At 41.6% G+C, this 15,635-nt stretch overlaps 1 protein-coding gene and 1 long non-coding RNA gene across 2 annotated transcripts in view; one reads left to right on the top strand and one right to left on the bottom strand.

Moving 5' to 3' along the window:
• Window positions 1–12,937, top strand: part of p3h2 (prolyl 3-hydroxylase 2) — an 88,242-nt gene extending 75,305 nt beyond the window's left edge. Inside the window, exons 6-16 of the mRNA XM_083768144.1 lie at window positions 2,098–2,187; window positions 4,969–5,009; window positions 5,228–5,316; window positions 6,341–6,468; window positions 9,334–9,429; window positions 9,943–10,093; window positions 10,706–10,823; window positions 11,304–11,379; window positions 11,714–11,854; window positions 12,344–12,459; window positions 12,824–12,937. Coding sequence (XP_083624270.1) covers window positions 2,098–2,187; window positions 4,969–5,009; window positions 5,228–5,316; window positions 6,341–6,468; window positions 9,334–9,429; window positions 9,943–10,093; window positions 10,706–10,823; window positions 11,304–11,379; window positions 11,714–11,854; window positions 12,344–12,459; window positions 12,824–12,827 — 1,050 coding nt within the window. The 3' untranslated portion in view covers window positions 12,828–12,937. The remainder of the gene's footprint in view (window positions 1–2,097; window positions 2,188–4,968; window positions 5,010–5,227; window positions 5,317–6,340; window positions 6,469–9,333; window positions 9,430–9,942; window positions 10,094–10,705; window positions 10,824–11,303; window positions 11,380–11,713; window positions 11,855–12,343; window positions 12,460–12,823) is intronic.
• Window positions 12,938–13,082: 145 nt separating this feature from the next.
• Window positions 13,083–14,902, bottom strand: LOC310860932. Its single transcript, XR_014569442.1, has 2 exons — window positions 13,656–14,902; window positions 13,083–13,319 (listed from the first exon to the last, which is right to left on the bottom strand). It is a non-coding gene; the product is annotated as an uncharacterized lncRNA (long non-coding RNA).
• Between the last annotated feature and the right edge of the window lie 733 nt (window positions 14,903–15,635).

Below are 15,635 nucleotides of genomic sequence, written 5' to 3' on the forward strand. Positions count from 1 at the left end.
ACAAGCTAACTTTGTGGCGCGCTGTGAACTGTGAACTGTGAACTATGAACTGTGAATTGTGAACTGCTATGTTTGAAGTGTTATAAATTTGAATTACTGTCATGTGTAGAATCAGCCTCGGGTCTTAAAAACAAAAACAACTGTTGACCAAAGTGCTGCACAGGAAAACCACACTTGTGTGACTGTGAAGTCATCATACATCATCATACATCACATTCTGTGCTCAGCCAATCAGCTGAGCACGTATTCCGTGTTCATACATACACACATACAGTACACACAAAGCTGTGCATACACTCAAAACAAAGCATCAAGTACAAAAGCAAGTGCACTCACATACTTGACATACACATAATACAAAGATGGATGGATGGATGGATGGATGGATGGATGGATATGTCCATTCTGATTATGGGGTGGATGAATAAGGGGAAAATCAGAAGGAATGGGGATGTATGAAAGAAGTTGACATGCTGTGAAGGAGAGAAGAGAGGAGAGTGGATGGTTGAAGAGCTAAGAGGCAGCATGCTGTTTACTGTATACTTTGGACAACTGCACTATTGTTACTTGCCAGAAAGCTGCCTCAGAGGACTTGTCTCTCATTCTGATATGATCTCCCTCCAACTGGGTTTATTAAGCCAATATTGCTCTGCCACTGTGATTCATATTGCCACATCATCATTATTTAATTGAACAAATTACCTCCCAGCAGTAATCCTAACAAAGTGACTTATTAGAGGCTTGTAGAGTGCCAGTTTATAGAAATGTGGTTGGAAAAGGCGAGTGGAAATATGTGCATTGGAGTAACATTACCAGCTCATTTATTTTAGGCACAAGACATGTTGTCCGTCCTGGACCCAGTCCCAGCCTACCTCTGATGTCAAGCAGTCTCTTGTTTGGCTTTCATTTTCCTAGAAAACCCACTCCTAGAAAGAGTCCTCCCAATGGGCCGGTGTGAATATGAGTTCTGTGTGTGTCCGTGGACTCCGTGCGTGTGTCCTATCCTCTACCTCATTTAAACATGTCCCAGACCGACCTCCCTGACAACCAAAATGTGTGTGAGTGCGAGTGTGAGAGTGTGCGGGGTGCATGTTAGAATGGCCACAGAAATCGGTCAGAACAATTTGAGGGCTGTTTGTATTAAAAGGAGGCTGGAAAAAGGAGCACTTTTTTTCTTCACCCCGTTGCCACAAAAATGCTACCGGCTGCTCGGGTTTCATAACATTCATGATCATCGCCCCGCGCTCACTGGAACGACCTCCACCCGCCGCCACCTCTTACACAAACACACACACGTGCACACACAAGGAGCGATTGTGTGTACAGTATACCCTCCTCCACCCCCCCCACATACATACACACACACACGCACGCCCGCACGCAGAATCCACCTTAATGCAAGCCCGGTAAAGCGATTTAAATCCTTGGGAAACAGCAGGCTTCACCTCACTGCCAGCAGCCTCCTGTTCTCAGGCCTGGCAGGAAACGCTAGCAAGGAGCTCAGTGTGTAAAAAGCCAGGCAGCAGGCAGAAAGGGCACCACACTCCATTTACACTGGCACTGAGGCGAGGATAAGAGGATGGATTGAGTAATGTCAGTTTGGTTGCCTTTACTAGGTCAAGGAATCATTGAGGATAAAGTTCCCTTGTGCAGTAAGGGAAGAAGGTTTATTTTGGGAGTTGCTGCTGTTGTGGGTGCAACAATCTTCTCAGCCTATTCAAAATACTTACACTAGACACTGGTGTTAATTCCACCTCATGATCTTGGCATAATATGTAAACTAATATAGATCAAGTATAAATCAAGTGATTATCTACCTTTTGTGACCCCCAATTAGATTTTTTTGGGCCATCTATTTTGACTGGAGTTTCATCTGTGGGACTCCAATCTACACAGCAAAACCTCAGTGTTTATTTAACTTGAAATGTACAAAAATTGACCCATTTGCACACTTCCGGATATGGATCCGTGATCCGTCCATCATTTATTTGGCTGGGGGACCCCAAATGACCTCTGACCCCACACTGAGAACCAGTGGACTACTGTAAGTGTTGCAGTATGCGTCCTAATGTTGTGATTTTGTGTGCATGCCCGCAGAAGGCAGCGAGGTACCTGAGGCGTCATAAGCAGGAGCTGAAGCTGCTCCTGATTGGCAGTGACACCATGGGGGTGGAGTTTTTTGAAGGGGTGAGTACAACTACATATAACTGCAAATACACCCTAGCCGGAACACAATCGATTTGTTTGATCGTTTTAAATAATGCTCTGAACATTCACCCGGCCCACCCATCTGACCACTTAACATGTGTTCAGATCATGGGTCCCCGATTGGGTTTCCAAGTGGGCTCTGATCCAGAAAAGCTTGAGAACCACTGCTCAATGGCCTCATGTGACTACTGTACTTGTTGTTACTACAACGATTTACTACATCGAACAAGATTTCAACAAAGAAATGCATAACAACTACTCATTCTTCCACCAAGAAATGTAGTTCTATACTTTAGTGACAGCAATACAGACTTAGGCCCTCATTTATCAATCGAGTGTAAAATCTGCCACAGATTCGAGTCCAGGTTTTGTCGCCACGGCATTTATAAAGTGATCGCAAACAGCTGATCCTTCCTTCATTTTGTTCTCACGTTAATAAATGTCACAGCTGAATTTGATCTGGCACGCCCTAAGAAATCAAGCCTCGCCCTCGTTTTTGCGACCTGAACCACTGCTATACGATCTGGAAACCATGGTTACCGTGCCTTTCTGCCCGCCTCACCCCCCTCTCTCATACACACACACACACACACACACACACACACACAGACGCACACACGCTGCACGCTGCACGCACACGCAACTTGCAAGACCAACTAACTGGTGTGTTGTTAAATAAATAAACAACGAACACCTGCATGAATTAAATAAAGTTGTAGGCCTACCCTGTCTGTTTCCCTCTCACCTCGCTTGCCTTGCTGTCATGTCCACACACGCACGCACCTACATGACACATCGACATCGCATCGCCATGAATGGAATACGTTTGGGCTGGCCTATATTAATTTTACCCATTCGTGCGCAGTGCACGGCGAAGGCGTGATACTGCGCACTGCTGTGATATTACAGTCCTGTGGGTGAGTGTCAGTGATGCCTGCATGAGAGATAGGCTATCATGTCGTCAAGGCAGTCATAATCAACGTTTATGTAGTGATTTGATCATTGATGAACGAATCATAAACATATGGATGAAGGCTTGCTTGCATGTGTGCTGGTATGTGTTGGCGACGCACGCCGCGACCCCCGAAAATGATCACGCTTTTATCTGAACTGTCAAAACTGTCAAAACCTGTCTAAGCACTTATTTAAATGGTGAATGATTAAGCCCCTTACGCCTATAGCCTGCTAGTACTTACTACAAATAGGCAAGCTGTATGCTTGTCATTGTCACTTGGAAATAAAGGCGTGCATTCCATTTATGCCTTTTTTTTAAATAATATCATAATCACATATGCCGCATCACCGTATGCGCTCCAAAATCATCTCACAAGTGCGCTCGCATAGCAAGGCCAGTAAAGCACTGTTTTTATGAGCACAAACTAATACATTGTAAACATGTTATATTGTTTTTAATTGCGCGATTTTAATTACTTGTAAAGTTGGAAATCTCTCTTTTGTTTTTTACATACACATACCGTTTTATATTAACATTTTAGGAGTGAAAACATATGTTTAAATGCCTGTGACAGCCTCTCAGCTGGTCAAACAATGCTGCTCCGCTGTTCTACTACAGAAAAACAGGTGAGGACAAAGCGTACGCCAGCTGCCGAGCAGACGTGGGTTTTGAACGTTGTCACGTTCAATTTCAAGCTTTGCCGGAAATGTTAAATGCCGAAAATGTCGGTAATTTCGGCGTGCGCCCATATTTTGGCGTACGCACGGTTGATAAATGAGGGCCATAGCCTACAGTGTAGCGCTCTCACCTTTCCCCTTTTTCTCACTGGCATAAAACTGATGGAGGGCCTGATTTATCTCCACTTCATTCATTATTTTAAAATCAATAGATCAATAGATTTTTCTCAACACACCAGGTCTGAAAACAGAACAAACATGTTTTCTTTCTTTTTTTTTACCTTCCTCGTCTAACCTGGTCCATTTCCTTTCACCCCACATCCATGATTGGTCCACCCAGTAAATCAAAACTCACAACTAAATCTGACATTGAGAACTAATGTGTTTGTTGCATTAATACTGCAATCACAGTTACGTGTTTTATAAAGTATTTAACAACAACAAGTAATAATCAACTAACAGAACTATCTGTTACTAATACTAAACTAGCAGTTTAATATAGGGTAACAGCATGCTCTCGTTTTAGCCTAAAACCCAAAGACATTATGTCATCTTATTATTAAGATGGTTATTGGGAAGCCACTATGCTCAAAACTATCAGTTATTGTTAAACCATTTCCTTACTTTAACAGTTTTGCTTACAAACAAGAGGAAGTTATATGTTCTACAATAGGCATTTATATGGAAGGTAAACGTTTGTCAACTGGGAGTTGTAACTGCAACTGTGAGTCATTTCCCCAGCTCTTCTCACAAGCAAAAGGAAGTTACATCATTACAGTTATTTGGAATATTGTCCCCATTTCTTCAACCCAGAGCAGAGCTCATGCTGGGCCACTAGTAGCCTTAATGAGCCAGAAAGCTGAGATCAGACCCAGAGCAGTGGAACAGGTGTTTGGAACAGCCTGCGGAAGTCACTGCTTTGACAGTTAACAGCACCACCTACTGGTCATACAGAGCCCTGGCCTGTGTTGCTTGCAATACATAGCGTATGCAACTATACACTGACACTAGACAACTTTGAAAAATGAATTAATTGGTTGCATAGAGTTTGCAATTATACACTGACACTAGACAACTTTGAGAAATGAGTTAATGATGAATTAATTGGTTGCCTGTGTTCTGTTGTAGCAATACTGGAGCAGCACAGGTGGAAGAGAGAACTCAAACAGGTAAACTGGATTTGCAATAATATATTTTCTCTTCACATTTACTGTTACTGTACATCTTAGCTAGGTGTGTGTGGACTATACCACATAAATACTGAAAGTTATTATGTCATACATTTTTTTGAATGGGTGACTAAACCTACATGGTTAATCAATCAACTAGAGTGAAAGTGTATTGTGTGTTCCAAATGTTTTGCGTCATAAATTCTCTACTTTCCCAGGATCCCCTCTGGTACTGATGGCTGGATGGAGTATGTTCCAATTTCAGAGAAGAAGAAGAACACCACAGCTTCCGGACAAAGCAGAGAAGGTACTGTGTACAGTGCAAACATCAATCCTAGTCTCCTATGAGCAATCATTAACTTTTGTTATTCATAATTTGGCATTTCTTGATGACAGGTTGAAAGTAGGGTTGTCCCGTACCGATCACGCGATCGGAAAACAGGCCCGATCGCGTGATTTTCAAATGATCGGAATCGGATCGGGAGCAAAAAAACATGATCGGGACATCCCTAGTATCAATATTATATCCATATGGCATATCATGATATTAGACTATTGTGATATGGCATAAGTCTTCTATAAAAATATAAATCTCTAATCGGGAAAATCGGTATCGACAGACACTCAAAATAAACGTGATCCCAACCCTAGTTGAAAGTGGTTAAGTCTTCACGTGGGTTATCTAAATATTTAATCAATGAAAAATATTAACAAGAGCTTGTAACTAAGTACTTTGAATCCATTGGAAGGCTTTTTTCTCCAATTCCTGGAAAATAATGGTTTTGGACATACAAGGTATCCCTCCAGCAGTGACAAATGGTATTTACAAACAGTAATGCTTAATTTATACTTTGTTGAAAGCTGGTGTCGTGCTCTGACACCAGCATCAAACAAAGCATATATCAAGCTGAACTACAGTCACAGTTCACTGTAGTGGTAGACCACATGAACTCTGCAAAGCATGTCCTGAACCAGGATGCCTTGACAAATAGCTGTTTGTGTTTACTCTACATCCTGACAGTTTTCTGAAAAAGCTATGTTTCTATGTCAGTCGTTCTTCAATTTAAAAAAAATAGCAGACCTACAAGCTACCGAGTGGCGCGCTATGAGCTTGTAGATCTGCTATTTTTCAATAACGGTAATAACTACTTAACTGAGCTGAAATGACTCAGTATTGTAGTATGTACCACACCACAAATTCAGTTACATTCCTCAACCACAGGAGTTAATAGACATTCAAAGCAGAACCAATATGTCAGTGTTCAGCTTAAGCTCTCCCACTAGCGCAGTTAAGATAACACGCCCTCGTCCTTGTGCTGTGATCTGCCTAGGTGGTCCGCTGCTGTATGACAGTATACAGCTGGTGCAGAACTCTGCTGCCCTGAACGGAACCCAGAGGGTACTGCTGGATCATGTCATCTCTGACGAGGAGTGTTCAGACCTCAAAGTCCTGGCCCATGTAAGCACACACACACACACACACACACACACACACACAGCACAGAGAGAGATATGTTTACTGTACACTGACATGGGATCATGGGTGCACTTTTGTACAATGAAATCAGATTGTCAAATTCGTATGTTAAGTCCTCTGAAATTGTGAATCCACTGATTTAGTGATTTCTGTGACCAGTTGATGAAAATGTTGTTTCTCTGCTTTTAGCGTGTACAGTATGCATTAGATTTGTGTGGATTTGTAGCTGAATTAGCCTATATCTATATTAACAAGTGAGAAGTTGTCACGTGGCGCAAGCGAACTAGCCAATAATAATAATAATAAAACTTTATTTGTATAGCACCTTTCATGACATGAAATGCAGCTCAAAGTGCTTTACAGAACAATGGAGAATAAAAGAAAAGCAAGGCAACGACATTAAAAAAACAAGCAGTAATGCAGTACAGTGAGGACATGAATAACAAAAAATAAAAAATAAATTATCAATTAAAAGCAATGTTGTAGAAGTGGGTCTTGAGCTGAGCTTTAAAAATGTCTACAGAGGCTGCCTGACGAAGGTACAGTGGGAGCTTGTTCCATGCCGACGGCCCGTAGAAGCAAAAAGCTGCTTCCCCGTATTTTTTAGTTGCCATTTTTTTAGGCAAAGCGAGCAGGCCAGCAGTGGAAGACCTTAGCGGGCGGTTTGGGACATATTTTGGCAGGCAGTCATGTAGGTAGGAAGGTGCGAGACCATTGAGAGCTTTATAGACAAGTAAAATAATTTTAAAATCAATCCTAAAAACAACCGGAAGCCAGTGCAGTGATGCCAAAACTGGAGTAATATTTATGTTCTCTCATCTTAGTTCTAGTTAAAACTCTGGCTGCTGCATTTTGGACTTGTAATCTGTCAGTTGTTTTCTTAGGCAGTCCTGAAAAAAGTGCATTGCAGTAATCAAGCCGAGAAAAAACAAAGGCGTGGATTAGCGTTTTTTGCATCGTCCAAGGACAAATAGGCTCTGATTCGTGCAATATTTCTAAGGTGAAAAAAGGCAATATTGGTAACATGATTAATGTGTGAATTAAAATTCAATTCAGAATCAATAATAACCCCCAGGTTCTTTACTGTACTGCTACTTTCTACAGTCAGGTTGCCAAGTCTGCTTATTGTCTCCACCAGGCCGAAGGCATGTGGGGAGAGTATGTTTTGCACTCCGTCCGTCCGTGTGTCCGTCCGTGTGTCCGTGTGTCCGTCCGTCCGTGTGTCCGTGTGTCCGTGAGCAGCTAATCTCGGCCACCGTTAACCCGCTCGATGCCACATTTTGCACACACACTCCCTGGATGCCAACGATGAACCTCTGCCCCAAACTTTCCAGAACGGCCTGTTATAGCGCCACCAGGAGGCCGCTTTGTGCAAAACAAGTTTTTGCACAGTACACCTACAGATTTTGTCCAAACATCACGCAAATTGGTACACAGTCTCTCTAGAGCCATTCAACGAAACCGGTCTTTCAGATTTCTCAGACTACATCCTGATTGGTTAAGATTGGCTTCCAAAGTTCACAGGAGTGCTCAGTTTCAAACAAAATGCTGCAAATCATGAACACATCGCGTGATTTCCGTGAAATTGTGCACCCACATTCCCACTAGGCCGAGGACGAAATGCCACATGAACAATTTCAACTCAGACTCAAGGTGGCGCTATAACTGGCCGAAAAGGGATTTTACCTCTAACTGCACGGATCTGTGGATAACTTTGTATGCCAACTCCCTAGAGGCCAAGGAAAAACCTTTGCCTGGAATTTTTCACATCTGCTCTTTATAGCGCCACCAGGAGGCCGACATATGTAAAACACATTTTCTATTATTACTCCTTCAGATTTTATCCAAATTTCACGCAAATCGGTATACACTATCTCCATAGTCATGTGATCAACACGGAGCGCCACCATTTCCCATCTTCCATCCTGATTGGCTAAGATTGGCTTCCAAAGCTCACACGATTCGTCCATTTCGAAAAAAGGCCACAAATCACAAACACAGTGTGCAATTTCCGTTAAATTATACACGCACATTTTCACTAGGCCGAGGACGACATGCCACAATTTTTTCCTCAAAATCAGCCTCACGGTGGCGCTATAACAGGCCAATTCCTGTTTTTAGCTATAACTGCATCGATCTGTATACAACTTATGTATGCACACATGGAAAAACATTGTACCTGCATCCCTCCAACACGAACCTCCGGCCCAAATCTTCCTCAACAGCCTGTTATAGCGCCACCATGAGGCCACAACCTGACCTGCCCTGGTGGAGACCTGTGCCGATTGGCACTTTGTCTAGTTATTGATTCTTTCTGCTCACTAGAACCGATTATGAGAACTTCTGTCTTATCCTCATTTAGCTTGAGAAAGTTCTCACTCATCCAACATTTGATGCTAGACAGACAGGTCAACAGCGGGTCTAAAGCACAGGGATCATCAGGAGCCACAGAGAGATATAGTTGGGTATCATCAGCATAGAAATGAAAATTGAACAGTCAACACGGCATTGACCAGGGTTGCCACATTGACTGAGAGGGAAACAAGCAACCAGGTCTATGAAAATGTTAACAGGCCAGATCAAGTCAGAAAATCCGAAAAAGTAACTCTGGGATGAGCGGCCGCAAAGCGGCCGCGAAATTCTAGTATATTATAACTGATTATAACTGATTCTCCAATCTCACAATCACAAATCCATAATTGGGAATAGTGGCATTTAATTGCGTGTAATTATGGATTATTGTTCCTTATTTTTATTCATTTTTCTTTACTCTTGATAATTGAAATGACCAAACATCCCTTAAATTAGGTATTTTATTTGATGCATTATTGTATGTTTGCCCTCCAGAGTATCACTTTGGCAGGAGATGGATACCGAGGCAAAATGTCTCCACACACTCCCAACGAGAAGTTTGAAGGAGCAACTGTACTCAAAGCATTGCAGGTACAATACATTTTTTTTGTGAAAATCATATCATATATAATCATATCATATCATATAGTTTTGTTTTGGATCAGTATATTTTTTTTCTGGGAAAATAATAAAATAAATACTTTGGCCATTAGTTTTTAGAAGGTGACAAAATGCACATGTAAACAAGTTAGCATGTTTGCATTGCAAGTCTTTGGTTGGATGTCTGATATACTGTAAGGTCTGTGGATAATAACAGATTTAGTACCTAAATGAGACTACAGAGGTTGTCTCGGGCATTCTACGTCATCATGGTGAACACAATGAACATGCAAGCACTTGTGTCTTGTGGGCGTAATTGGACACCATAGCTGGTGTCCAATTACTGACTGTAGATACCTGGAAGAATGAATCCCAAGGAAGTGGGAGTGTCATGTTATAATTGTATTGTATTGTGGAATTTTATTTAGTTGTATAGGTATGATGTGGGCAGAGTGTATCACGTTATATTTGTATTGTATTGTGTTGTTTTGTTTTGCACTTCAGTTTGGGTATGAGGGCAGAGTACCACTGGGGAGTGCCCGTCTCTTCTATGAAGTCAGTGAAAGAGCCAGACGTATTGTCGAGTCCTACTTCCTGCTGAACTCCACCCTGCACTTCTCCTACACACATCTAGTGTGTCGGACAGCCATCACAGGTAAATTACACACACACACACACACACACACACACACACACACACACACACACACACACACACACACACACACACACACACACACACACACACACACAATTGCCCTCAGCAGATTTGGTCTGGCACCGCTCAGTTGTGATTGGCTTTCACTCCCTCCGAAGTAGTGAGGGACCGATCAGGAACCAGTATGCAAATATGGGGCAGGTTTATCACCAGAGGCTTTTTTTTAATTCTGCCCCTTGGAAATGCAGGTTCCACACAGAGATTCCAGACTAATATCTACGCAGTGATATTAGTTTGGCCATGCAAGGCTATGACTAATGCACATAGAGCCATATCTAATTCCCCTGTAGTTGGAGAACCATGTAGACTGGATGTGACACACAGACAGTGTTGACGAGATCATATAAAATAAAAGTCAGTGTTGTTGTGGCACGACGTCCTTTTTCGTTAGGTCCACCTTTTTAGTTCTGCAGCATGAGCTGTGCTGATTCTACTGCTATGTAAAACAGTTGACAACCATTGACAACCCCATGCCGTTGAACGGTACAGTTCACCGCCCTCAAACTAGAGACCTTATCTAAGTTTGTTTGTGACTGTGTTTGTTTGCAGGCCAACAGGACCACAGGAATGACTTGAGCCACCCCATACATGCTGACAACTGTCTGTTGGACCCCGAGGCCAATGAGTGCTGGAAGGAACCTCCAGCATACACCTACAGAGACTACAGGTAGAGGCTGCCTGCCGCAACCTTGAATACTTCACACAACATGCAGGGAATTTAGGAAAACTGTGTTAAAGCTGCAATCCATTACTTTTGGGGGGGGGGGGGGGGGTGAATAAAACATGATTTCAACCAATCTGTATGGTAGAGTATGTTGTCAGGTGGGTAGGACCACTACTGGGTGACAAGAGGTATTGCATGACACACAGAGGGAAATAGCTCTGGATTTTAACGGTATCACGGGTAGCATATTAATTTAATTACACATTGCACCTTTAACCACATTCAACCCAGCATCCCATTTTGGGCGTATCATTATAGGTGAATAAGTGCATTTTCTTTTTTTTTATTGCAAAAATGAAAATAAATGCAATGTTTGAAACATCTTGAAAATTGTTTTTTTTACTGTAAATCCTATCATATCCGCCTTTCATTGTGTTTAGTGTGTGAACGTTACTGAATATGCTTACTTATTTGTGTCTTCAGTGCACTGCTGTACCTAAATGGAGATTTTGAGGGTGGAGAGTTCATATTCACGGAAATGGATGCCAAAACAGTCACGGTAATTTGTCTTTTTTGTAATGTTTTATTTAGCCCTACAGTAAAAATTGCTTTAGTCTTTTCACCAGTGTACACTATATTTGTTTAAGCTTATATTTGTCTACAGTGATTCATCACTGTGACTTGTATTTATAATATGTATTTATATATGACCTGTCTTTGATGTTAACCACTTGTGCTTCATGAGTATTCAAAAATCGTACAAAAAACACCTTGATTAAAGCGGGGTGGAAAAACATACATTGTTATTGTCTTATCTCTCTCGCTGCTTCCCATTCCTCCACCCTCCTTCACTTCCACCTCCCTCTTCTCTCCTTCCTTTGTGTGGTCTCCAGGCGTCCGTGAAGCCAAAGTGTGGTCGAATGGTGGGCTTCTCCTCAGGAGGGGAGAACCCCCATGGTGTGAGGGCCGTCACCACGGGACAGAGGTGTGCTGTGGCTCTCTGGTTCACCCTGGATCCGCTCTACAGGGAACTGGTAAACGGAACATACCAGTACTCTGATTTGTTACTTAACCCATTAATACCGGAATCTGAAAATGTCTTCTAAATCCTTAGAAGTACTAAATCTTAGTAAGTACTTCATTAACATTTAAGGATCAAATTATAAACGATAATTCATAACTGTGTTAATAGTTCCTTATATTAGTTTATTTTTTGTTTTTAATTGTACTGTTTTTGTTTTGTTTGCTAATAGGAATAATGGTTAACCACTTAAACCCTCTGTACCTGAGTTGGCTTTGTTCTTTTTCCTTTTACACCAAATCTCTTTGCCAGAAATAGCTGATATACAAGCTTGCGTTGCCACACGCTGTGAGCTTGTAGTTCAACAATTTCTGATGAATAGGGGGTGCTAGGGTTCAAGTGGATAATAACTACCGGTAACCACTTTTACTTGGTGATGTTTGAATTTGATTGAACCTTTCCCAACCTTCATCCTCATCCATCTCTTCTTCCACAACACCAGGAGAGATTACAAGCAGACGAGGTGATGGAGGAGATGGACCGCAAGTCTCTCCAGCAGCACCAGCAGCACCAGCACAACTGGGACCAGGGCTTTACTATCAACCCTAAGGATGAATTGTAACAACACCAACCCCCTTCCCTCCTTACAGTCAGATCTTTCTATCTATTTCTATCTATTTATTGAACGACCTTTTAGATAAAAAAAAACAATTCTATTTTTGTACCATTTAAAGTGGAAGGGTATTGATCATTGTTGCGTTGTTGTATTGTCCTGATTTTTATTTTATGTTTTATTTTCATGTTTTTCCGTTAATTCTATCAGTGCAAGTAGTAGACACCATATTACAGGATAAACAAAGATCTAAGCAAATAGAAACAAGAGAAATACTGAAATACTGGTATTGTACTATTATGGGGTGTCAGAAAGATATGTATAAGATGTGTATAATCACAGATATGTGTGTTCCTTTTGAATGTGGAGGTAACTGGAGGTAACAGGCAAATCTGCCTTACTGGGAGCCTCGCCCACATTGAGGGAGCCCGTCCATATACTGGGAGCCCGTCCATATACTGGGAGCCTGCCCACATACTGGGAGCCCGCCCACATACTGGGAGCCGGCCCACATTGAGGGTTTGATGGGGCATGGAAGCAGCAGCAGGGGAAATCACTGGAGCTTGCCCGATCACAAGCTCTGCATTTTTATTTTATTTGATTTATTTGGGTATTTCGTTGATATTGGGGCCATATATGTTTTCTGCACTGTGAACAAGCCAAATCAAAGAGCAATATGCAGTCTGAGAAATTCTTTGTTCAAATTATCTCCTATACATAATGGATAATAATCCTTTAAACCTTTCCAAAAATATACACATTTTACTTTAACCCCAGCAATAATGTTTTATCAGAGTAGATGTCACTGTAAAGCTTAATTCAGTGGTTCCCAAACTTTTTCATGTCAAGGACCACCAAAATTAGCCTGGTTAATAAACCAGACTAATATCGCACGGACCGCGGGATATTAGTCTGGGGAGGCTCAGCTTGGATTTCATTTCCAGGGGGGCGGGTTGAAACATTTTCTCTTTGACGCAATTGGTCAGAGCTACTGTCAGTCAAAGGTCTCAAGCATTGAAAGTCACTGTACCAAAGCCCGCCCATATTGCATACCGTGTCCCGATTGGCCGCCCCATTTCTCTGGTGTAGGAAATGGGCGTACAATTGAGCCTCTCCAGACCGTAATCCGCCGGCAGGCAATTTATTTTTGCCAACGACTGATTCGGTCTGGTTTATTAACCAGGCTACACCAAAATGACACTCATTCGCCCCCATTTGATAATATATGGTACAAGGGGTTTTTACAGCTCTAGCAGTGATTTTCAACCATTTTCATTTCAAGGACAGTTCAAGGACAGTTTGATATGCAACAGGCTAATGGATCTCTGGGACCCCCACAATTTATATTGTAAAATCAATGTTAATTTAACTCTTAAGAGTGTACAAATGGAATCAAATGGAGCCTAACGGGTCCATTTGGTTCCATTTGTACACTCTCAGAGTTACAGACCCATAAGGGTCCATTTCGTTCAAAACTATCATTTAGCTGGGGACCTCCTTGAACTCCCTCAAGGACCCCTAGGGGTCCCCGGACCCCACCTTGGGAACCACTGACCTAATTTATGCTCTGCCGCACAGCGTTGGGTGTCACGCTTTATGAGCTTGTAGGTCGGCCATTTTTGACGCGTGACACCTTCATGCAACAAAGTGTGAATCAAGCTTAAAAAAACATGAACGGCTAAGAGCACAGAACGGGGACAATATTGGAACTAAGGATATATTTGTCTGTGATTGACATTTTGTATTTGACTTCTTTCTTGAAACCAGTGACTGATCTTATCCGTCACTACCTGTGTGCACTACCTGCACTTTCCTCATGTTAGGAGATAAGCAGAGACCCCTCCCTTTGAACAAACAGAACAGTATAATAGTTTACAAGTAAATTGTGTTGTGTGTTGTGTGTGTGTGTGTGTGTGTGTGTGTGTGTGTGTGTGTGTGTGTGTGTGTGTGTGTGTGTGTGTGGGCGAGCATGCATGTTTTATGTGTTGTTTTTTGTTTTAAGATAGCTGCTATGGCAATTGTCGGCTTTTAATACTAGTAACTTTTTTAATAAAAGAACTCAATCATTCCTGTTTCAAGGAATAATGGTTATCTTTAATGGTTATTTTTAAAGTGGGTTGTAGTTCTACTTTCTTTTCATAAGTCCTATTTTGCCAACAATGCAGACAGGTAAATGCATGCACTGTAAGTCCAGTGGGAGTTGAAGTGGCATGTGTGCTGTACTTTTGTTTTTTGTTTTCCACCGATTCCAACCGCTATGAATTTAACCCATCGATGTTGAAGAGCTGTTTTTAAGGATTCGTGTCTGATGGAGAGGGTGGCCACTTTGCTTTGTTTCACTGATATTTAACTATGAAATGCTGTAGAACATAAATTGATGTGTGTACTGTATGTGCCTATAAATTAAAAAAGAGAACATTGCTTATCCAAAATTGAAGAATTCAATGTTTGTTTGTTTCAATATTAGTTGTGTGTGTATGTGTTCTTCAACACAATTGTTGATTGATCATTGACATGATTCTCATCTTCCTTTTACACAAACAATATAATCTTCCTTTAAATATACATTTAATTTGTTTCTGATAAGAACGTGTGGTCCGTTGAGAAACAGTTTCTCAACATGGTGGGAAGTCTTTTTGTTTTACTTCCCATTACAGTCAGGGAATATTATCAGTATAATGTCAAATCTGGGAATACATTTCTTACCAAGACCTTTCTTCACCAATGTGTTTGTAAGGGTGTCTGAAAGTTGGGGTACCATCAACAGCCAATATATGGCAAAATGTTCTAAATGTCATTATGCTTTAAATAGCATGTGATGTGTCAAACTAGGGTGTTTTCATCATTCTGAATTCATTCTAAGCATTAGTTTTGAACGAAAAACACTCATTGGGCTAAAACCGGCCATAGACACTAAATGTGCCGTAATGTGCCCAAATGTGCTGACCTCATCACATTTGTGATGACTGCTATGGCCTTTTTAAGCCCAAGGAGTGTTTTTCGTGCAAAACTAATGTTTGGAATGGATTCAGAATGATGAAACCCCCCCCCCCCCTAGTTTGACATGCTATACTTAAAGCATAATGAAATTTGAACATTTTGCCTTAACTTTCAGCAGCTGTCAGAAATTCCCCTAGGGTGGTTGAATATAAACCAATGTGGGATATGTTCGTAGGCATCT

The sequence above is a fragment of the Protomyctophum parallelum genome (assembly GCF_964188405.1).
Source record: "Protomyctophum parallelum genome assembly, chromosome: 6".
NCBI classification, from domain to species: domain Eukaryota; kingdom Metazoa; phylum Chordata; class Actinopteri; order Myctophiformes; family Myctophidae; genus Protomyctophum; species Protomyctophum parallelum.